A 25,828-nucleotide genomic window follows, 5' to 3' on the forward strand; every position below is an offset into this window, starting at 1 on the left:
TTGTAGACTCTGGTAATTCTAGTGTTAAACATCTTAGATTCACAGGTAACGATTTGAGTAGTGGACACTTTGATGTTTATGAATGTTTCAACTCTCAAAAGCTGGATGCGAAGTTATCGATGAAACCGGTTGTATGCTTACAACGCTTGACAGATGCCGAATGTCACTTCAACACAAGTCCTGCAAATACTAACATAATTGAAACAAACCATGAAACTGAAACTGATTATGACAGCAGCAATCCAAGCTGTGAGAAAACAGTAAAAAGGAGGCGTGTCAGACGTCGTGGTACATTTTCTGATGCAGCTAGACGGAAACAACTTTATGACGCTGCCGCCAAATACTCGCAGGCAAATCCACAAGTTAATAAAAAAATGATCGCCCCTTACAGATACATTTAATCAGTAGTGTGTGCGACCCACGATTTGTGAGTTTGAGTGTGTGTGTGTGTTGTGTGCATGTACGTGCGTGTAATTTTGTCAGTTTTACTATAAAAACAGTTAGGCATCAGTTATTTGTGAAGCAGGAATATTCTGATCCCTGATCAACATTTAAAAGAAACAGCCCAACTCCAGTGTTTTCTTCCATAACATCCTTTCAGCAAATAGAACTAGGTTCCTTGCTAAAGCAGATCGCTCTATAATGAAATGCTTCCAATACGGAATAACAGAAATCACCGGGCAGCTTTCGGTCAATGATAAACCAGCGTATCATGAGGTGGAAAAATGGGGCATACTGCGGTTGAGATCAATGCTTTCCGGTATCTCGGCTTTTGAGAAGAATCTATCATGGGAGGGACAAGAGGGAGTGAATGAGGTGGATACAATGAGCCGGGGTGGGACGGAGCGGGGCAAGGAGGTGGGTTTCTGTGTGAGTGTTTTAAATAATGAAAGGAAAAAAAGTGCTTTGAAATCGAGGACCCCTAACCAAGATAGCGTACGAAACAAAATGTGTCAGACAGGCATATGCTACTTGTATAAAATACATGCAATAATGACAACAATATTGAAGCAATGATGAAGCGAAGGAGAAATGCTAAACTTAGGTGGCCGTGCGCTGTGCCTGCCCGTAAATTCCAACCAATGTATACCGTATATCTGAACCGACCTATATATCCAAACGGATCTATCTCAACCAATATATATATCTGAACGGATGTATCTGAAGCAATGGTTTAGATATACAGTATGTATATATATATATATATATATATATATATATATATCCTAACCAATGTATATCAACCAATATATATATATCTGAACCAATTTATATATTTACGAACCAATCTTTATTTCCTGAACGGCCCCTTGTAATATATATAGATATAGATAGATAGATTATCTCAAAGTACCTTTCTGTGCATTTCTTTGTGATTCTGAGTTAAGTCAGATTCATTGTTGAAATTAAATTAGAAACATTTTCTAATACATTTTTAAGAAAATTAGAGACATCTAAAAATGTATATTTTATATCTCTAATGTAATTCTACAGTTTATGTCACCATAATGGCATTTTAAGATATGTTGAAATACATTTCAGATATCTGAAAATATTTTTAACATATCATCACACATGTTTTTAGATATCCTTAATTGTTATTTCAGTGCGAAATCGGAGAAATGGTTACAACTAATATTAAGAACAAAGAAAATAGCTATGGAGATGAAAGCAAAATCTCAGTGTTTTCTTTACATATATATAATATATAAAATCCTATGTCTGTCTGAGAGAACTACTCAACAGATTTAGATCGGGTTTTTTTTTTTCTGTAATTTGCTTGAACGTTGTGGTTGATTTTGCAACATCTCTCATTGTGCTATGTATCATAGTTCGCTTGCAGGAGCGATTTATTTGCGTGAATCCGAGAGACACACAGTGGGTGTTGGGCAGTGGGGAGGGGGGGCGCGGCCCTCCTCACTCACGTGCCAGCCTTGGGGTATTCCTTAACTCCACTTAGCTAACGAACGAGAGAACTACTTAACGGTTTTAGATTTTTTTTTTTCCCCTATAATTTGCTTGAACATTCCAGTTGATTTTGCGACTTCTCTCATCATGCTAAGAATCATAGTTCGCTTGCAGGAGCGATATATTCATGCTAATCTGAGACAGAGGCTGCGGACGATGGGAGGGAGAAGTGTGATGTCAGGAGTAGGGACCTGGACAGGACTCTCCTCACCATCCTGTTTCACTACTACGTGGGCGGAGACGCGGTTGACGTCTAGTGTTAATATAAGTAAGCCTGTTCTAAATGAGAACTAATGAATGCTGAAGAGAATTTTTTTTTTCTGTTTTGTTTATTTGATTGTGCAAGCCCACACAATTATGCATTATTGCACATTGTTAACATTGGTGAGACTGCAGGTCATGATGATTATATTCAATTTACAGTTTTTTCATAAGTATTAAGTTTTTATGGTACCAGTTTGGGAAAAATACATTTATTGAGAACTGCCCTGTAGGGTGGGAATAATTATCTTTAATTTTATATACTGCATGTGTGAAATACAAGAAGTTTTGTGGATAATGAACATATTTGAATTAAGCCATCACACTAATCCACATAGTTACTTACATGTTTTACGCTGCTGCTTTTTTTTTTTGCTGTGTATAAGGAAGGGTACATGTATTAAAAAATAACTCGTCAGCAGTCACCTAGGTGTTTATTAGAATAAATATAGCATGATGCTAGTTTGATTTTCGATGTTATTACTCTGGAGTTACTGATTTCATGCTGAACAAGATGATTTTTTGCAGTGCCTGCTGAGTTTGATAACCATGCTAAAACATAGATAATAGATGGGGGTTCACATTGAGCTTTCTAGTTTTTGGTGATAACAAATTTTCCAGTCTATGCAGTGCAAGTCTCTTTGTTTTGAGGCAACATATGTTCCCTGCTCATTATATATATTTTAAATTAAAACCTGTAATATAACTAATCAGTAATTCTAACAGAATACATAAGTCACACAGACAGGAAGTTTGTTACATTTCTGAAAAATACCTTGGAACTACTAAAATCATTTTTACTATTTATTATTTCAGTTTATTGTTGGTCCATTCTTGGTAGTTCTTTCAGAAACTACATTGTTTCAAAGGTAAGATATTTAGTTAACTGAAAATATTTTTCTTTTGTATTAACCTTCATCAACATCAAGTATTTCCTAGTATTTTTATGATTTTTTATTAATTGTAAGATTCTACTGGAAACGGGTTCCTTTTAATAAGTTTGCAATTTAGGGGCACTCAACCAGCTGCAACTGTCATGTGCAAAAATCCGACTAGGACGGAGGCATGCAATCGCTTAAGCAATGTGTTTCCACTAGGGCATATAACAACTCCCCATACCACAGATACAACTCCCGGTTCAATAAAAGGTTTATTAAGCACCAGTATCTCAGCAAAGGCTTCTTTATATTGTTGCACAAAAGCACCAAACAATTTTTCTACCTTTTCTCTGTCTGTCTTCTCCTCCACTCCTCCCAGGTGAGCTTTGTTTTTGTTTTCCACCCAAATCCAACTTGCCTAAGTGTAGCGGAGTGACTCCTTTTATCTCAGACTCGGGAGTACTTATGGTGCTGGGGCTTGGTACAGAAGTCCCCGAAAGTAGGGGTTGTGAATCCTGTTAGTTCCTCCTGGCAGCCCCTATGGAACCCAACACAACTGCCCCCATGGGACTACATGTTCCAGCATGCACTGCAGTTGTCAGTGTGGGAATTCTAACCTGGTGATGCTACCGTCTAGTGTATAGGGGGAGACCATATCTCTGTTTCAATGTTTCCTCCAGTCCTTCCATTATACTGATCTCTCGGCTGATAAATGACCCAGCTCCATCCCAGCCGGGATGCAAAACATATGCTTTATATCATTGCCATCTTCTGACAACTTCCTGGAGAGAACATCTTTTCCCTTTGTCCTGACCTCTCAGCCAGGTAATGGACCAGCATCCATCCTAAATGGTGTGCCAGCCCATGGGTGCTGTCCATCACAAATGATAAACTAGTCTACAAAGCTTTTCTTGCTCCTTAATTAATGATTCCACTATAAAATGCCTCCTGAGAGTTTTCAGGATCTTGAAGTACTGTATCTGTCTGCAGCTGGAACCTTTTGCTGCAGCCAGTAATTAAAAGCTGTCTTTTTCACGTCACATGACATGCTGTATACTTTATTTTTACAGAGGCATAGTTCCCTGTAGTTAAAAGGAAACCAGACTAGAAGGTCTGTGGAGAGCATTACATTAATTGGTGATCCAACAAATCCGTGCAAGTAAATGTGAATACCAAACAGGTTAAATATAAGCACCAAACATCCTTTTGTGAAACATCTGCATTCTTGTACACCTCATACCCAAATATTTTTGAAACTGATCAGCAACCACAGTTCACTGTGTGCTTCTCTTCCTCTGATACAATAGTATACAAGGGCAATGTGTCAGTCACCACCAGTTGTCTGCTTCTTGCTAATTGCAGCATATTGCATGCTTCAGTCAGGTTCCTGTGATTATAGTATGACATTAAATTAAATCTTTCCATTTATTTATAATAAAAATAAAAGTGAAGCAGATCACTGACAAAATAGGGCTTGAAATTGCTCTATTAAGATAATGCATCCATTCTGGTGGGCTGGAAAATCAAAACAAAATTGAAGTGACTTCCAAGAATATTTCATTCTCCTAAGGGTACATACCAACAAATTCTAAAATAATAATTTGATGCCTAAATGTATAATTAACAGGCATGTCTCATAAATTTGGTAGTGATAACTGCCTGTATGCCGTTATGTGAATCATAAAATATTTTTCTTTCAGCTACTCCCATTAGGGGTTGCCACAGCTGATTATCTTTTTCCATATTTTCCTGTCCTCTGCATCTTGCTGTATAACACCCATTACCTGCATGTCCTCTCCCGCCACATCCATAAACCTTCTCTTAGGCCTTCCTCTTGCCTGGCAGCTCTATCCTTACCATTCTTTTCCCAATATACCCAGCATGTCCACACCAATGCAATCTCTCCTCTCTGACTTTGTCTCCAAATCGTCCAACCTGAGCTGACTCTCTAATGTACTTGTTCCTAATCCTATCCATGTTTGTAACACCCTTTCACACTCATCTTTAACTCTGCTACCTCCATCTCTGTCTCATGTTTTTTTTGGTCAGTGCCACTGTCTCCAACCCATATAACATAGTTGGTTTCACTACTGTCCTGTAGACCTTCCCTTCCACTCTTGCTGGTATTCGTCTGTCACAAATTACACCTGACACTCTTCTCTACCCATTACACCCTCCCTGCACTCTCTTTTTCACCTCTCTTCCACAATCCCTGTGTTCTGTACTGTTGATCCCAAGTATGTAAATTCATCCACCCTCACCAACTCTACTCCCTGCATCGTTACCATTCCACTGACCTCTTGTTTGTTTACACACATATATTCTGTCTTGTTCCTACTGACCTTCTTTCCTCTCCTCTCTAGAACATATCTCCACTTCTCCAAGGTCTCCTCAACTTGCTCCCTACTCTCACTATAGATCACATTGTCATCAGCAAACATCATAGTCCACGGGGGCTCCTGTCTAATGTCGTCTGTCAACCTGTCCTTCACCATTGCAAACAAGAAAGGCTCTGAGCCGATCCCTGATGTAATCCCACCTCCACCTTGAATGCATCCATCACTTCTACCGCAGACCTCACCACGGTCACACTTCCCTCGTACATATCCTGTACAACTCTTACATACTTCTCTGCCACTCTCGACTTCCTCATATAATACCACAACTCCTCTCGAGACACCCTGTCATATGCTTTCTCCAGGTCCACGAAAACGCAATGCAACTCATTCTGGCCTTTTCTATACTTCTCCATCAACACACTCAGAGTAAACATCGCATCTGTGGTGCTCTTTCCTGGCATGAAACCGTACTGCTACTCACTAATCCTCATCCTCCTTGACCTAGCTTCCACTACTCTTTCACATAACTTTATGCTGTGGCTTATCGATTTTATCCCCCTTTAGTTACTACAGCTCTGCACATCCCCCTTATTCTTAAACTTCGGTACCAGTACGCTTCTTCTCCACTCCTCCGGCATCCTCTCACTTTCCAAGATTCCATTAAATAATCTGGTTAAAAACTCTACTGCCCTCTCTCCCAAACACCTCCATGCTTCCACAGGGTTGTCATCTGGACCAACGGCCTTTCCATTCTTCATCCTCTTCATAGCTGTCCTTACTTCCTCCTTGCTAATCCGTTGCACTTTCTGATTCATTTCGCTACCTCATCCAACCTTCTCTCTCTCTCATACTCTTCATTCATCAGCCTCTCAAAGTACTCTGTCCATCTGCTCAACACACTCTCCTCACTTATGAGTACATTTTCATTTTTATCCTTTATCACCCTAACCTATTGCAAATCTTTCCCAGCTCTGTCCCTCTGTCTAGCGAATTAGTACAGGTCCTTTTCTCACTCCTTAGTGTCCATCATCTCCTGTAACTCATCATGCACCTTTTCTTTAGCCTTCACCACCTCTCTCTTCACCTTACGCCTTTACTCCTTGTACTCTTGATTATTTTCTGCAACTGTCTGATTATCCCACTTCTTCTTCGTCAACCTCTTCCTCTGTATACTTTCCTGTACTTCCCAAATTCCACCGTCCGGTTTCCTTATCCTCCATCCTCTGTCCAAATGTCACACCAACCACTCTTCTTGCTTTCACCATTACTACTTCTGCTGTAGTTGCCCAGCTGTCTGTTAACTCTTCACTGCCACCCAGAGCCTGTCTTACCTCCTCTCTGAACTCAACCTTGCAGTCATCCTATTTCATCTTCCACCATTTGATCCTTGGCTCTGCCCTCACTCTCCTCCTCTTCTGTATCTCCAACGTCATCCTACAGACCACCATCCTCTGCTGCCTAACTACACTTTTCCTTTCCACCACTTTGCAGTCTTTAGTCTCCTTCAGATTGGCCCTCCTGCATAGGATGTAATCTACTTGTGTGCATCTTCCTCCACTCTTGTACGTAACCCTATGTTCCTCCCACTTCTTAAAATACGTATTCACCACAGCCATGTCAGTCCTTTTTGCAAAATCCACTATCATCTGACCTTCTTCATTCCTCTTCTTGACACCATACTTACCCATCACCTCTTCTGTTCCCTTCACCAACATGTTCATTGGAATCCATTCCAATCGCCACTGTCTGTCCCTTGGGTACACTGTCAATCAATTCATCCAACTCCCTCCAGAAATCTTCTTTCTCATCCATCGCACACCCAGAATGAAGGGCATATGCACTAACAACATTTGTCATCACATCTTCAATTTCCTGCTTCAAACTGTGATTGCATTCACTACACATTTGGCACGCAGACTTATTTTGCTGAACTGGAAGAATCCTAACGCTTCTCTTTTAAGTCAGTGGGTAACCAATGTTTTATTCTATTTGAAATTGGAAGAAATCAAATATACAGTTAGAGGTTCTGTACAGAATTTTTTTAAAACCTGGCAGGATATAATCAATAAAATTTTAGAATAAGCTCTTAAAGCACCGAGGAAGTAATTATCTCCACATCTCTTTTTCCTCTCCATTCATCTCTACTGGCCTATTAAACTCATCAATTTAGGTATGTCTACAAGCCTTAAGTTTTACTCTGTTGGCCATGCTGTCTCTCTCTCTGGGGTGGGGGTCAACTTGTTTTCTTTTTTTTTTTTTTCAATCCTATTATTTGTAAAAAAATCGATTTGATTTGTATAAATTATTACAATAAAATTATAAATTAAAAAAAAAAAATCCTGCTTCATAATCATCTCTCCGTCTGACACTCTTTTCACCTTCAAAACACTCTTGACATACTGTTCCTTCAGAATAACTCCTACCCCATTTCTTTTTTCCATCCACGCCATGATAGAACAATTTGAATCCACCTCCGATCCACCTGGTCTTACTCCCCTTCCATTTAGTCTCTTGCACGCACAATATATCAACCTTCCTTCTCTCCATCATATCTGCTAACTCTCTCCCCTTACCAGTCATACTGCCAACATTCAAAGTTCCTACCCTCAGTTCCACTCTCTTCACCTGCCTCCAGACATGTCTCCCCCCTCTTCTTTTCCTTCTTTGGCCAACAGGAGCCCAATTTCCACCAGCACTGTTTTGGCTAATAGTAATGGTGGCAGCTGTTGTTAACCAGGGCCTCAACCAGTCCAGTATGGAAATCTGTATTGTTGTCCTTGTTTTGATCTGGCAAAATTTTACACCAGATGCCCTTTCCAATATAACCCTCCTCATGTATTAGAACAACTTTTGTGTGTTGTTTTTTCATAAGTAATAATTAAATCCGCACGGATTGAGCATTCTGGCTTTGAATTCCACAGCTAGTTGCTCTATGTGGTGACTGCAAATTCTTCTTCTGTTTGCATATTTTTTTTTGATTACTCCAATTTTCTCCCACATTTCAAAGATGTACAGGCAATGTTAACTGTTAATACTAAACTGAACCCATATGAGTGAGTGTGGGCGGTTGGATGTGAAAACCATACAGTGCACAAATAAGTTTTCTGATGCTGTTTCTAACGCTGTGTCTAGTGTGGCCAGGTTAGGCTCAGGTCTCCTTCAACTTTGAATTTAAGTGTTGGTAAATGTATGCATACAGTATGTATGAATGTATGTACAGTCATATGAAAAAGTTTGGGAACCCCTCTTAATTCTTTGGATTTTTGTTTATCGTTGGCTGAGCTTTCAAAGTAGCAACTTCCTTTTATATATGACATGCCTTATGGAAACAGTAGTATTTCAGCAGTGACATTAAGTTTATTGGATTAACAGAAAATATGCAATATGCATCATAACAAAATTAGACCGATGCATAAATTTGGGCACCCCAACAAAGATTTTACATCAATACTTAGTTGAGCCTCCTTTTGCAAATATAACTCCTATAGTCTTTGATGAGTGTCTGGATTCTGGATAGAAGTATCTTTGACCATTCTTCCATATAAAATCTCTCCAGTTCAGTTAAATTTGATGGCTGCCGAGCTTGGACAGCCTGCTTCAAATCATCCCATAGATTTTTGATGATATTCAAGTCAGGGGACTGTGACGGCCATTCCTGAACATTGTACTTCTCCCTCTGCATGAATGCCGTTGTAGATTACGAAATGTGTTTTGGGTCATTGTCTTGTTGGAATATTTAACCCCTGCGTAACTTCAACTTTGTGACTGATGCTTGAACATTATCCTGAAGAATTTGTTGATATTGGGTTGAATTGATCCGACCCTCGACTTTAACAAGGTCCCCAGTTCCTGAACTAGCCACACAGCCCCACAGCATGATGGAACCTTCACCAAATTTGACAGTAGGTAGCAGGTGTTTTTCTTGGAATGTGGTGTTCTTCTTCCGCCATGCAAAGCGCTTTTTGTTATGACCAAATAACTCAATTTTTGTATCATCAGTCCAAAGCACTTTCTTCCAAAATGAATCTGGCTTGTCTAAATGAGCATTTGCATACAACAAGCAACTCTGTTTGTGGCATGAGTGCAGAAAGGGCTTCTTTCTCATCACCCTGCCATATAGATGTTCTTTGTGCAAGTTGTGCTGAATTATAAAACGATGTGCAGATTCACCATCTGCAGCAAGATGTTTTTGCAGGTCTTTAGAGGTGATCTGTGGGTTGTCTGTAACCATTCTCACAATCCTGTGCATATGCCGCTCCTGTATTTTTTTTGGCCTGCCAGACCGCTGGATTTAACAGCAACTGTGCCTGTGGCCTCCCATTTACTGATTACATTGCTTACAGTTGAAACTGACAGTTTAAACCTCTGAGATAGCTGTTTGTAGCCTTCCCCTAAACCATGAGACTGAACAATCTTTGTTTTCATATCTTTTGAGAGTTGCTTTGAGGATCCCATGCTGTCACTCTTCAGAGGAGGGTCAAAGGGAAGCACAACTTGCAATTGACCACCTTAAATACCTTTTCTCATGATTGGACACACCTGTCTATGAAGTTCAAGGCTTAACGAGCTAATCCAACCAATTTGGTGTCACACGTAATCAGTATTGAGCAGTTACATGCACTCAAATCAGTAAAATTACAAGGGTGCCCAAATTTTTGCACAGCCAGTTTTTCACATTTGATTTAATTTCATACAACTAAATACTGCTTCACTAAAAATCTTTGTTTGGAAAACACCCTAGTGCTCGGATGTTCCTAGGAAATGAAAGACATACCACTGTTATCTTTTTTTGTTGAAAGTAGAGTAAATGATTATGCAGGCTGAGAAGGGTTCCAAAACTTTTTCATATGACTGTATGTGTTAGTGTGGGTGTGTATATATACAGTATACAGTACAGTTTAAATATATATATATACAATATAATAGTAATAATAATTCATTACATTTATATAGCGCTTTTCTCAGTACAGGTTTACAGTTGTTCGTATGGAAAAGACTTGCAGGTTTAGATTATTTCCATAGCTTTATTAGCTCAAAAGAATGTCACAAGGGCACAGTGCCCAAATAATCTGAAAGATAGATGTTTTACAATCTTACTACGTTTAGCCCACCCCTGTGTGTGTGTGTGTGTGTAGTATACATTAAACTGTGGTTTGATTTTTGTGTAAATACTACACATGTTTCAGTATTTTAATGTTTTTTAAAAAAAATGAATATCCTGATTCTATTACAGGAATAATTCACACAAATTCATTATCATTTAGGTCTTCTGAACAAATGATTGGATGCTGCCCTGAAATTGGTGTAAAGTTAAATAAGTTTTTTGTAAGACTCTTTTCAAGTTTGCCGGAGGACAGGAAAGGTAAGACAGGCTAATACTGTTTGTTTGCCTTTAAGTATCTGTGTAAAGGTTTCCCTATCTTTACAAATTACCATGTTGTTGGCATCTCTTGTATGCTTTGTGTTTTGTTCATTTAGCTGTGGGTATTTGAAGTTTAATCCTTTAAGAAGTAAGATGTATCGTAGATTCCAAATTGGTGCAATAGTTAACAATCTTGTGTGACTGTTGCAGGAACTCAATTCTACTCTCTCAGTCTACCTTCTCCCTCTCTCTGTGTCCTGAATCTGTTTACCCCCCATGACTTGATCATGACTTACCTTGAATATATGCATTGGTGTGTCCAGTAATCAAGTGTCAGCCTTTCATGGATTGGTTCCTCACCAGGGTCTAATGCTTCCAGAATAGGCTTTGGGTCCCTGTGATCCGTGAATTGTATTGGGAAGATTTAGCAGCGGGACAGATGTTGGCAACTTACTTAGGTATTAATTCTCACAAAGCTACTATGCAAGGTTCGTCTGATGCCTTTCATGGAAGGAGATACATAGGGGTTTCTTTCTTCAATATCTTAATAAATGGTTCAGCTTGCACAGTCTTAAAATTGTTAGGGTGTCTGCACTTGCTTAAGCCTTTATACACAAGAATGCAGAAACTTGTATGTCTTGGCATAACACTATAGTAGCTAAATGGCAAGTGTTCTTTTTACTCCACTGACATTGATGAAATCATTCAGAAATTCTTCTCTATTGGTCTCAATTTCCTTGTTTTAAAAATATCTGAGCATGTTTTACCTTGGTACATTAAGATTTAAATAATTGTAATGGAAGTTTTTTTCCAATTTTATTAGAGACTGTTGGATTCTTTTGCACAAAACTGGCCATATAGCAGAATTATGGTGCACATTTATAGAGTCATATTCATACAGTTAAATAGAATAAAGGTTTATTGACTTGGTCTGGGCAAGTGGTAGTGTGTGAAGTATGAACCCACCACATTGTGGTTTTGACTGCTAAATAATGTAACAGAAATGAAAATTAATATAAAGCTAAATGTAGTACACTTTTCTTTCAAATGCTATTTATTCTGATATTTACTATCTGAATCTCTTCTTTGAGAGTAACGATGAAAGAAATTGCAGGGTATGCTGTTCTGTTGCTGCCTTTTATTTAATCCTTCTGGTCCAATTTACCTTTACAAGAAACTCTGCCAATTTGTTTAGTGATAGTCTTTCAAGACAGAACTACAGTCCATCACAACACACATATTGTATTGGGGGGATTTGGAGGAGCAGAGTACTTAAAACAACATCAACTAGTTGTGGCACCAGTACATCAAATTAGTTGCTCACGTACTTTCCAGGTGTATGGTTGAGAGTTACCTTTAAACAGATAATCACATAGTTTCCGGGGGAGCCTTTAAGAGAATACACAGAATATTTCAACTTCATACAGTAGAGCATATATCAGATGGATACTGAAAAGGTCTGTGAAATATCTCTATCATGTTATGTTTATTAAGTGTTTTAGGGGATTTTATAAAAAAAGTCATTTTTTATAGCATAGTAGTTGGTGTAATAATTCAATGACCTTTACCATCATCAAACCTGCAAGTGAAACAGCTTACGCTTTTACTAGTCTTGAGTTAAAAGAGTTAGAGGTATCATTTGTAATAGTTAAGTCAAGACTAGTAACCCATTATTGATATGAGAAGTTGTGCCATAGACCTTGGCAGGATTTTTCTTGATGAAGAAAAAAAAAAGAACATCAGTAATAAGAACCATAAATGATTGCTTTTGCTATTCACCAGCATTTTAAAACTTTGCCATGGGGTATTTTTCACTTGTACTGTTAACTGTAATAATATTAATATCTATTTGCAGGTGAATATTTGCTGAAGATTGTCCACAATCTGTCTAGTCGGAACTGGTGTGCTGTGCCCATTTTATTCATTTTGCAAGCACTGGCACAAGTAAAAGACTGTAGAGTCCATGGGGTGGAAGGTTTACATGCATTCAGGTAATCTCACTAAACATTTCTTTGCATGATTGTTTATTTCTACTATATTATATGATTTGGTTACTTTTTTGTCTATAATAAGTTTTTTCTTCACAAACCATTTAGAAATTCACTTTTACCAACGTCCCCTAAATGGTAATAGGCAATCTAACATGTACTGTCCTCTGCATAGTGTAACCATTAAGTGTACACTAAATATTAGTCTTGTCTTATTAAGTGTCACCTGTTTTTATTTCCCCCCTGTTGCTTTTGTAATACTTTACAGTATTTATAGATTTATGTTGTTTTTTGTGCATGCTTACAGTTTATACTTATTTTTCTTTCTTGCAGAGAAGTTCTTCGTGGCACTATGATTACACATCAAGTCTTAATTCGAGGCGCAGCTCAGTGTTATCTCCTACAAACTGCTTTAAATTTGACAGATGAGGTACTGAACGTTTTTTCTTAATTTTGTAGATTTAATTTAATATCTTGAAAATCATGAACTATTATGATGCAACCTCATAATGATTATGATGCAGCTCCTCTCTGAAGCTCTTTTTTATTTATTGTATTGAATGTTTATAGCAAACTGGACACCATGGAAGAAACTAATTTAGCTGAACTATTTGTTTTTTCACTAACTTCTGATATATTTATGTCTAAATTAACATCCAAGTCTTTGTGAGCATTTGTAGTGCAGCACATTTGTGGTTGCCATACAAAGAACATGTTGATGTTCAAATAATCAAATGAATGCCCTGAAGAAAATTAAATAAATGCAGCAGCTACTCACAGCAAAGAAGAAAACATTAAAGCAGTGGTCAGACAAGATCTTTCAATTTTCCAAAATCTAGTACAGTACTCCAAATGTATTTATAAAACAGCATCTTCAGCTTAACTATGCATGTGTTGTCACACATTCACTTTTGATTACCAGGTAAAAAAGAAAAGAAAAACAGTACTTGGAAATCCATATATGTACTGCATTTAATTTGCCAACTAGATAACCAACTGTGAATTGGCATAGGAATAACATACAGTACCTAACATAGCAACACCTCACTCTTAATAAAAAATTCTTCCCAGACCTGAAACCAAATAAATCCAAGGTAAATAGGCAGATAACAGCATGTCAACTAGACAGAAAGAGTACGATCTTAAATGAAATTTTTAATAAAAAAAAAATGAAATGATTTTTGCTCAGTTTTGTGTGATATAGCTCTAAATGTGCTTAGTTTGCTCTGTCTTGGAAAAACTGTACACACCCAAGCTTAGCGACATACGTTGATGCACTCAAATTTCGATGATAATGACATTACACACTACAATCTATTATTATAAGGAAAAATAATGCTTTCCAGTAGCTGGGGTAGAAGTTATTTGAGTCAAGTTGGGGTGCATACACTGTGAGACACCAACCAAATCCTTGCACTGAGAACTGATGAATGATATGGATATAAACTAAGGGCTTTACCACTACATCACCAGTAGTATTCCATTTTAGACTGTTCTTGTTAGCTGATTGTATTAGCATAACAGTTACACCAAAGGCTTTTGGTTAAAGACATGTTGATACAATGGTTAATATACAGGTAATTGTGGTGCTTTGCATTTAAAGGCATTTAGGTTTACTCACATTTATAAGTATATTCTACTGGGATTCAGTATAATAATTAGATTTCTTTTCTTGTAAAATACACGTTTCAAATTACACATTTCTTATGTATAGTGTCCTTTTTAATGCTTTTGAGCGGGTTGGAAAATGGATGGATGGATGGATGATTTATGCCTGTTGTTTTCTTCTTGTGCTCAAAGGCACCATCTGGTGGATATTGCGAAAAAAAAAAACACAGCCTTCTTTTTTTATTGCTTTTAATGAGTTGTAGACAATATATTTGCCTTTAGGGTAATACTAGTTGAGTTTGTTTTACAAGATATGTTGGATGTTTTCTATATTAAGTGTGGCATTAATAGGAATTAAAATAAACTATTTATTTTTTTTTAAATATTTATGTTTAGCATACTCAAGCACAGGTGTGCCATTTAGGATTATACTCGTGATGTTGCCAGGATTGTACCAACCCTGACAGCCCTAATATACAGTGCTGTGAAAAAGTATTTGCCCCCTTCCTGATTTCTTATTTTTTGCATGTTTGTCACACTTAAATGTTTCAGATCATCAAACAAATTTAAATATTAGACAAAGATAACCTAAGTAAACACAAAATGCTATTTTTAAGTGATGGTTTTATTTATTAAGGAAAAAAAAGCTATTTGACAGCACTGTAAATTAAGTCAAGTTCTGTAGTTGCTCAGTAATGTTATTATTGGAAATTTTGATGCCAGCATACTTAAAAATTGAAGGATGTATGATAGCTTATGAGAAGTTTATTTATCTTAAAACTTGTGAAAGTAATTTTGATTTATAATTTCTTTATATAAGAACATATTATATAAACATTTTGGCTTGAAATACCATATATAGTAATAGTGCACCATTTGTATCACAGATTATTGTGTTTATATCACCTGTATGCATTATACTATATCGAAGAATTGGTTTATTGCCGCAGGTTTACAGGCTTTATGAGCTGGTGTCATAAAAATGACATATTTTTTGGCACTGTAGCTTTATTTGCAAAAATTTCCAAAATAAGTGCCAAATTTACAGCATTAGGTATAGGTCTTTAAATTTCAATTTTCTAAAGTGTCAGTGGTGAGATGCATTTGGGAGGACTGTGGGGCAAACGCTTAGATGGTGAAAAGAAAGCAAACAGAGAGAGAGAGCGAGAGAAAGGCGAGCGGTAAATGGATTGTTTTGTGGCGTGCTGTGGCGTGCAGGTAGAAAAACCATTCCATTAGACGAAAAGGTATCCAAGACCTATTAGTCAGGTCCAGAAGTTTTATTATTTTAAGTTTGGCTATTTGTATTTTGAATTTAGCCATCTGCATATTCATACCTAAAATCATTTGTCTCATAATAAATATGTTATTGTAAACTTTTGCTTGTATGTGTTCTTCTCCCATGAGTTTCCCAAAACCATCACTATACTTCGCCCCCTGCTTGCTTCGCTGATGCCCTGATGGCAACACGAATTAGATGCTCTACAAACGTTTTTGAATTCTTTATGACATTCTACTTTGTCATCTACTCTTTGTTTTATTTCCAGCCCCAGACGTGGTTAAATCTCTTGACACAAAGACTCCTCTCGCAGAACGTGAAAGTGTCTTTGAGAAAATCACGTTCCAAAATTTTTTTTTGTAATAGAGAGATATATTGCTCTTGATATTTACTGCATGAGCTTATATACAGTGGTTGACATATATTTATTGGTAAACATGTATCTATTAAGATGTATACACTGGTTTTGATGCATGAGGTGTCCTACCTAAATTTTTAAGAAATGTTGTCTAAAGAGTCAGCGGTAATTTAAGATACTTGCTCTGTTTTAATTGTGAATGTGGTTTCTTTGTCAGTTCCCTGCTTTACTTTAAATTTAATATTATGCTAATGGTAGTGAATTATCTAACTTTACTTATTTGTACATGTATGTTTTGAACCCTCAAAAAATGTTGCAAAGTAGATAATTTTGTGTGTGTAAATCTGACACCAGTTTTATTTTATAAGCTACAACATATTATTCTGTTTATGGCCACTTACTAAGGCAATATTGAAGGGGAAATCTTTATAATTTTCTTCTGCACAGACTCTGATTTCTCTTGATGATGTGGCAAACTTTATAATGCATTTTAGAACAGAGGAATCTTTACTGAGAGGAACTTTGTTATGGAATCAGGTAAGTTTCTAGTAGTGTTACTATATCATTTCTTTGTGTGGAGTTTGAATATTCATTAATTTATTATTTATAGTCGTTATAGAGGTTTTTGCACTTTCAGCGGCAGTGGGGGGGATGGCTTATCGACACATTTACAAGACAAAAGACGCTGAATGCAGAGGTGCGAGCAGATTTAAGGTGGGCCGGATTTATGAGTTTTTTCGTAAGCCTTGGTCAGTCTAGTGTTAATTCACACATTTTCTGAACCTTTATATTCCGGTACAAGTCCATGTGGAGCTTTAGTCTAACCCAGAAGCAAGACAGGAAAGAGCCATGGATAGGGCTACATAAATAGTGACAATAGTCTTTTTCTTTTTCCACATGCACAAAGAAGCATCAGTCAATTGAACAGAAAGTCAGGTATGCAGGAGACTAATAAACATAGCTGAGGTACTGCATGTTTTTTTCTTTGCCATAAATGTTACTATGCTCTTTGTTTTTTCGTAACCATAATTTCTAGTTTCTGTGATATTTCAACTGAAGGTTCGTGGATCTGTCTGTGAACTTAAGCGTCTCACTTTCTTGCTCTGTATATGGAACACACCCTGATGAAAGTGACCTCATCAAGGCTGTGGTTATGTTGCATTTGCTGGTCGAGTTCAGTCAACTTAGTCATGCTAACAACAAAGCTGTAGCCAAAGCTTTGTTGCTCTGGCAGTCATTTTCAAACATTCAGTTTTTCTGATAAGTTTTGTTTTTGGCAAAGTGGAGTCAGAAGTGCAGACCATAGATGAATGAAAATACTTATTGCAGTGCAAGCCAATTAAAATGTTCAGAACAACTTGGAAATGTTGGTACATAATACATTTTTGTAGTGTGTGTAACACATTGGCTATAAAAAGAAAAAAAGGAAAAGTATGAAAACTGCAGTAAAATATTTACAAATAGTAACATGATTTCCTTTATATTTTCATTGTATATAAGTATAAAAATAGCTGTTGCTTACTTTTGGTGAATTCAATGAACAAGTAATACTGCATTGAGATTTTTTGTTAATGGTTAATTTGAAATCATCTGATACAAAGCTTTTACCTTGTCCAGGTTCACAGTGTTAGTGGGGACAAATGCAACAACACTGTATTGCTATTAACATTTGTTTTCTTTCAGGATTACAAAAGTGCATAACACATTTTACTCAGTCTATGAAAGAAAAATAAACTATCCTGCAAGTTTTTCTTTGTGCTTTTTAGACTGTACTGTTCAAATATTAATGACTGCTTTTAAATGTATTATGTCATTTTCCAACCCACTTAATCCAGACCAGGATCAGGGGGGTTGTTGTTTGGGTTCAGGCTGGAGCCTATCCCAGCTGGCACAGGGCACAGTGCAGGAACAAACCCTGGACTGGGTGCCAGTCAATCACAGGGCAAACATAAACATCCACACACCAAATACACACTAGTGCCAGTTTAGTGTAGCTGTCTTTGGACAGTGGGAGGAAACTGGAGCACCAGGGGAAAGCCCATAGAAACACAGGGAGGACAACCCTGGTCTCCTTACTCCAAAGGCATTGCCAGTGCCACTGTGCTGCCCAAAAGAAAGTGCTATGTTAAAAATAATATTTTATTTCATTAGAAGACAAAGATGCACAATCTATCCATCCATCCATCCATTTTCCAACCCGCTGAATCTGAACACAGGGTCACGGGGGTCTGCTGGAGCCAATCCCAGCCAACACAGGGCACAAGGCAAGGAACCAATCCCGGGCAGGGTGCCAACCCACCGCAGGACACACACACAAACACACCCACACACCAAGCACGCACTAGGGCCAATTTAGGATTGCCAATCCACCTAACCTGCATGTCTTTGGACTGTGGGAGGAAACCGGAGTGCCCGGAGGAAACCCACGCAGACACGGGGAGAACATGCAAACTCCACGCAGGGTGGACCCGGGAAGCGAACCCGGGTCTCCTAACTGCGAGGCAGCAGCGCTACCACTGCGCCACCGTGCCGCCCTGCACAATCTAACAATATTATTATTGTATTTTAACTTATACTGTAGCCTAAAACATTTTTTTTTTTTGCAATTTGTCATTGTGAATGTTAATTATGTTAGGTATAAATGTGTTGTTATAATCTTTCCATATAAGATATCAAAGTGTTGACATAATTTAATAACTTCATATACCACTATTTTGGAATTTCGTAGCAGAAATATATAAGTTGAAGTTTATAAATGTATATTCTGCACCTATCTTGCAGCCAAGCTTTATTCCAACTGAGATCTGTAAAACAAATTTTTTTAAGCCCATGCTAATCATGGGAGAATTCCTGTTTATAACTTTGTTTTGAAAAATATGTAAAGTTTACATTAGGTTTTTTGAAGAAAATAAAGTAATATCAAAAGATTGCCAATATTTTCCCATGACATTTTTTAGTTTTGTTTTTAGTTTTTCAATATCATAAAAATCTGGTTATTTTCTGCAATGATGAATAGGAAAAGGTGGGTTAAACAAGTTGATAAATTTGTCAGAAATGTGATAGTTTGCATATGACTGATTCATATACAGTAACTTTTTACAGGATGAATGGAAATAGGTCAAATGTATCTATGACATTAATATTAGGATTTCTTAGCATACATTAAAGCTGTATAAATTTTTAACTTATTTAATTTCTTGTGTTGAAATTCATTGAATCAATCATTTATATTTTTTTTTCTCTAATTTAGCTATGTGATTGGCTAGCTGTTCATGGTGCACAGCTAAAGCCCGTGGAATGCATTGAAAGTGGGAATTCACAAATGCCTGCACTAAGCCTGTATGCAAAATATGCAGTGGAAATGTATATGAGAGTTCCTCTAGGAGATGGTAGGTGAAGTATACAATAATAGACATGTCCCGTATATTGAAATATGCATAGTGAGGATACACATTTTTTCTGAGAATTTAAAGGTTTTATGACTGTTCACAGTATTTTTTAGTTAGTAACTGTAGATTTTGCTCAGTCAGTTTTTCACAGTGATGTATGTTCTGTTTACGTTTTGCAACTGCTGATACTGCACTAACAAAGAGAATTAGATAACTAAAATAGCTTGTTATGAACCAGTTACTGCAAAAAATCCTGAATAAAGTTTAGCCTGTAAATGTAATTATGGAATTACGATGAAAACGAATCTGGTTTTCACTGTAACCTCTTAAATTGGTGGTATGTATTAGTTGATATAGTCATGCTTGAAATTGTCTTGTGATTGCATCAGATTATTACATGAAAAATAAAAATATAAAGACAAAACTATACCCATACACCCATATCAGCTCTTTGGAGCAATGGATAGCATTGCTTTTCTACAAATTAAGGGAACTGGGATTCATTCTCTTAACTGTTCAGTATATGTGAAGTATTTACACATTTTTCCCCATGTCTGATGAGATTTTCCCCTAAGAATAAAAATTACATTCAGAAATATGTATGCTGTTTGAATGTTAATTATGATAAAATGGTTTCCCTTGAACTATTGCCTTATTTTATGACATAACTGATAAATGTTAAGGTTTTGTGTTTTATATTTATTATTGTCTATTTTAGGAAACCAGATCTTTCTTCCAGATTTGTTTGAAGCAGAACGTATTGCTAAAATGGTTATTTTGGCTGTAGATGTAGAAGAAAAATGGAAACTGGAAAGGTATTTGCCTGCAGTTGAGAGACAAATTACAATAGACATCCGTCATTGCAATAAAAATATATTTTTATATCTTTTATGCTGCATTTTAGAGACTAAAGTAATGGAAACAGAGTTGTTTCTGTGATCATTTAAATAGGCTTAGGTTTAGCAGAATGTGTTTACATTCTTAGACTTAACACTGTGCAGAATTTGCTATTGTTTGACATGTTCTTTGTCACAGTTTATGTGCAGCATATTGCAATATATAAAAATGTTACGCAATGCAATGTAATAAAAATATGTTAACCACAATAATCTGGAACAGTGAATATCTGTTACTTTTCAGTTATCCTTACAAATTTAAAATATTTTATTTGTGAGGATCTTTTAATGCTTTTATATGTTTATAAAATTCATTTTAGTGGTATTGTACAGGAAACTAAGGAAGTTTTGTTTAGCTTGATGCTGCTTTATTAAGAGTTTATTCACAGTGAAATTTATGAAGGATTAAGAAGCTGTTATCAGAAAAAAATTTCACGGATTAAACAATATTTTCAATTATTCATTAAAATACATTTTTATTCTTAAAAGTTTTTTTGGAGTCGTAGTCACAGTTTGAAATATTTTTATAGTGTAATGCAATTGTTTATGATGAATTGTTGTATACAGTAAATAAGGTCTTTATCTGTATTCCCTGGTTACTGACATAAATTCACTCCACCTAAATTTTGCTATAGCAGTGAGCTGAATAATTCTATGGCCACATCATTCATATAATTACTTATCTTTCAGTTATGGAGAAAAACCACTGGAAAAAACACTTGACCATCTTCTACAACCTCTAATTGAATGTCTCCAGAGACTTGGTACCAGTTTATATTTGCCTATCCAGAAAAGTGACAAGAGTCTGCAGCTGCTTCTTAAACTATTATCTGTCTCACACACAAGGAACCTTTTCCAACAGAAAGGTCAGGAATTGAAATAGATGCTTTTTAAGTCATCCAGATTTTATAACGCCACTTACCAACCTCTCTGTTTACTAATTATGTACAGTGCCTCTAAAATGTATTCGTTTCATTGGAAGTTTTCACATTTTGTTATTATGTAACATTGAATCACAGTTTATTTAATGAGGCTTTTTTGACTCGGGTCAACAGAAAAAAGCTGTTGAATGTCAATGTGAAAACAGATCCCTACAAAGTGGTCTAAATTAGTTACAAATATCAAACAAAAAAAGTATGGATCTTGTATGTGTTCACCCACTTTGAGTCTTTGCGTTTAGTATATGTACTTTCAACTGCCATGAAAGTACTGAGTCTCTCTCTGTCAATTTTGCACATTTGAACAATGCAATTGAAAGCACTAACAAGCAATATTGTTAAACACCAAGTTTAATTATCAGTAGAGACTGTCTTCTAATCAGGATAGTAGTTGGAAGGAAAACCTGTAGCCACATTGGCCCTCCAGGACCAGATAACAGATATAACAAGCACTTGATGGATAAACGGAATATAAATAGCCATTGGATAATGTAGAGTTGCCATATGCAGTGGTTAGGTATTTGGTTTGGAACTCTGTTTTGCAAGTTGCTTGTCTTCCATATGAGACACCTCCTTCTAGGAGTGCTGTGTCTTTATAGCTCCTGGACCAGAAGGGGTGGGGTCAGTTACCCTCATTGGGTGTCTTCTCCGAGCTGTTGGTGTAAAAGTAGACAAGAAGGTTAGTGATTGTGCCCCCTGGTGTCCCAAGGTAGTAGTGCTTGCCTCGTGACTATACTGTATACAGTATATATTTATTTCTGTCTGGCTCTTTGAGTATCATGCAAAAACAACGGCACCAGTTTCTAAAAAGCTTTGTAGTTAGTTACTGTATAGGCTACCTTAGAATAAAGGTTAATAAAATTTTAGATTTTGTACATATAAATATCTTGAAAAAAATTAAAACTGAGACATCCTTATTAGAAGTTGCCATATTTTTTGCACCTTTTGTGCCTTTTTATCTCAGTATCTCCAAAATGCAACATGGTATATTTTTTACTTCAGAATAATTAGAAATGATTGCATAACAAAACAATACCAATTTCAGGTGTTTGTGATGGCCACAATAATTATTGAAATCTTTTAAATATTTAAGTATTTTGAAAAACAACAAGATTTTTATGTTTGGCCCTCAATAACTCATTAACAGTTGATCATATCAAAAATCTGTTCCCTCTTTTTTGAATGCTCATTTTAGGATGGACAAAAAGATTCTTATTCAATTGTTGTCTAGGGCAATAAATAATCAATTTGTCATGAGATCTGTGCTTGAGCTAAAGTAATAAAAGTCTTTTGAGATGGTTGGAATGAGACAATGTGGACAATTCGTAGGGATGTGCCAGGAGTGCTGCTCTGGGAGGGGGAGAAGGAGGGGGAGTGTGAGCCACTGACCCTCATTTATCCCTCAGCAATCGAGTTGTACATTATGAGTGTGGTGCTCTACGTGCTGAATATTGGCTTAATATTATTACTGAACTACTGAGATAATTAATGTTACTGTTCTATGGATTGTTCTTTGTTGCAAAATGACTTTTATTTCTCTAAATATTACACCTAATTTCATAGTAAAATTTTTCAAGAACATAATAAGCTTAGAAGAACTAGTTGCTAAATAATGCTTAACAAATACATGTCCTCCCGTAATGATAAGGAGGTCATAAGTGTCACAAATGCTTTTTATTTATTTTTAGCTTGTAATATACAGTACATTTTATCACTGTTCAGGACGAAGCGTGATAGAGGAACTAGTTTGTAAAATACACCTGAGGATAGGAATTCTTGGTTTTGATTGTAAAATGCAAAGGCTCTGGTGTAGCTATTGTGTCATTCATTTTGGATAACTAGCTTATTTCTGGGTCTTACTGAAATTAAAATACACTGAAAAATAAATATTATGAAACATGAAGAGAGAGCGATCATTTTGGATATAATACAAGTTTTAAAGCAGTTATCCTAGACTAACATTAATTCTATTGAAATATATTCTATTAGAAAAATGACAAAAAACCTCATACAGAAAAACTTAAAAATCTAGGAAAATACTAAGTCATTATAGGAGATTTGCAACATGTTTTTAAAATGAATGAAGTGGGCTTCAAGAGTTTTTTTTTTTTTTTTTAATAAGTTTGGCATGCATGCCAATTGGTACATTTGCAGAAAAATAATTTTCAGTTACCACTTCTGTAAGATTCTCATGTGCTTTGACATAAAACTTGAGTCTCTGTTTCTGGTGAAATAAGAAGGTTTCATGCTCCTAATATGCCAGAACAGAGACTGAATAGACAATAACAAGGGGGCTCTGACCCCTGCTCGCTTCGCTCGCCTACCCCCGGCGTTTTGAACCCGTGCCCGCTGGGCAGCCACGTGTGAGGATGACGCACGTGCGGGTCCGCCCCCGCTGTGTGGTGTGGACGTTTAACTGTTGTTGTTTCTGCCTTTTATATTCTGTATCTCGGTGTGCATCTGTTTCGTGCCTAGTTTTTTTTGAAGCTGTTGCATTCTAGTTTTCATCATCTGTAACCCGCTCTCCATGTGTTCGTCCCCGTTCTTTAATCCCTTTATAAAGTTTGACTCTGTTTCCTACTCTGTGTTTTATTTCTGACCTCGCTTTATTCTGCTTGCGGCATGTCAGACGGTTCGTAGTCTCTCTCGTTTTACTCTGGGCAGGGGGGCTTTGTTCTGTAACCTGCTCTGCATGTGTTTTTCCCCTGTTCTTTAACCTCTTTATGACGTTTTACTTTGTTTCCTACTCTGACGGTTCGTAGTCTGTCCCGTTTTGCTCTTGGGGGTCGGGGGGGGGGGGTGTGTGTGTGTGTGTGTGTGTGTGTGTGTGTGTGTTGTTTCCTACTCTGTGTTTTATTTCTGACCTCGCTTTATCCTGCTTGCGGCATGTCAGACGGTTCGTAGTCTTTCTCGTTTTACTCTGGGCAGGGTGGCTTTGTTCTGTAACCTGCTCTGCATGTGTTTGTCCCTGTTCTTTAACCTCTTTATGACGTTTTCTTTGTTTCCTACTCTGACGGTTCGTAGTCTCTCCCGTTTTGCTCTGGGGGGGGGCTTTGTGTTGCGGCTGCGCACGTGCGTAGTCTCTCCCGTTTCACTCTGGGGGGGGGGGGGGGGGGAGGGCTTTGTGTGGCACTTGCGCAGTATGTCTTTTGCGTCCACGGGCAGCTCCCTGCGTCCATATCCGGTTTACCATTCTCGTTTAGTAATATGGATTTTATTGCGTTTGTACCCCAGACAGATACCAATGTTCAATTGATCTCCAGACCACATAAGTGACTGTAATAAAACAAAAGTGGTGTTTATATGGAAATAAGGATGTTAATATGATTGTAGGTGACGTGTAAATGCTGGCAATATTTATTTTTACATAGGAAGCAAAGCTATCATTAGAAAATACACTCGTTTCCCATTGCAGGGCTAAGGAACAGCTTTTGTTTTAAGTGATATATTTTGTAGCTGTTTTTCTCATTTGGAATACACATACAGTACTTTACCAATGTAACAGGAATTTAAAATAAAAATATTTTGTTAATAAATGCATTTGGTTTTAGTTTCAGCACAGTTAACCTTAATAATTCTTTTATTTTCCTTTTTACTTTTTCCTAGATGACGTGTTGCAAATTCTGCATGAACGTCTGCTTTTCAGTTCAGAAGAAATATTTCACTTCCTTTTACGAAGGCTGTCTGGTGAGCTCTGTTTGGTAAGTTTTATAATTTAGGAGGCATTTTTGTATTACAAACAGTTTAGCACTATTTGAATAGTTTATGTCAAAATTTGAATAACACTTTATATACTGCTGTGATGGTCTCCCGCCTACTCCAGGAATTGTTCTTACCTTACATCCTATACTTGCTGGGATAGGATCCATCTTTCCTATGACCCTGCCCTAGATAAATAGGTTAAGAAAATAGATGGATGGATTTTGTATACTACAGTATTTTATTTTAACTCTAACAATATTTAATGCATTTTTAACTTACATAATTGTAAATGCTCATGGATGCTAACACAGAAAACATTTAATTTAAGGATGGGTGAATTTTCCTGCAAAAGTGGACCTCAAAGTGACTTTAAGTAATAAAACGAAAAATTACAATGAAATAAAAGGAAGAAATGGAAGAATTCCTAACAGAGATAAATGTAACCTATTGTAAATTACAATTGATAGCAAGTAGTTTGCAAGTTTCCAGTTGTTATTATGGTAAAGGTCAGTATCTGATTTGATCAGAAGTGGGTAGAGTAGCCAAAAATTGTACTCAAGTAAGAGTAGCGCTACTTCAAAATAATATTACTCAAGTAGAAGTAAAAAGTAGTCATCCAAAAAATTACACAAGTAAGAGTAAAAAAGTACTTGGTGAAAAGACTACTCAAGTACTGAGTAACTGTTTGAACGTAATATAAATGATTTATTTTTTAGAAATGTTGTAATAAGACAGACAAAAATATAAAATAATGTGCAAATTGTGATATTTCAGAATAATAATAAAATAAAAAATGAGTAAAAATAAATAACACCGTTACAAAATAAAGATGCACAAATAACACAAAGTTCCAAATCTCAGT

General features: G+C 36.7%; 1 protein-coding gene across 1 annotated transcript in view; it reads left to right on the forward strand.

Annotated features, from left to right (window-relative positions):
- The window catches only part of tarbp1 (TAR (HIV-1) RNA binding protein 1), a 113,850-nt gene that overhangs the window by 13,817 nt on the left and 74,205 nt on the right, over window positions 1-25,828 (forward strand). The window contains 9 exon segments of the mRNA XM_028820197.2: window positions 3,046-3,098; window positions 10,711-10,808; window positions 12,664-12,799; window positions 13,130-13,226; window positions 16,489-16,578; window positions 19,292-19,430; window positions 20,149-20,245; window positions 21,017-21,192; window positions 24,871-24,965. Coding sequence (XP_028676030.2) covers window positions 3,046-3,098; window positions 10,711-10,808; window positions 12,664-12,799; window positions 13,130-13,226; window positions 16,489-16,578; window positions 19,292-19,430; window positions 20,149-20,245; window positions 21,017-21,192; window positions 24,871-24,965 — 981 coding nt within the window.

The sequence above is a fragment of the Erpetoichthys calabaricus genome, chromosome 15, assembly GCF_900747795.2.
Source record: "Erpetoichthys calabaricus chromosome 15, fErpCal1.3, whole genome shotgun sequence".
Classification (NCBI taxonomy): Eukaryota; Metazoa; Chordata; class Cladistia; order Polypteriformes; family Polypteridae; genus Erpetoichthys; species Erpetoichthys calabaricus.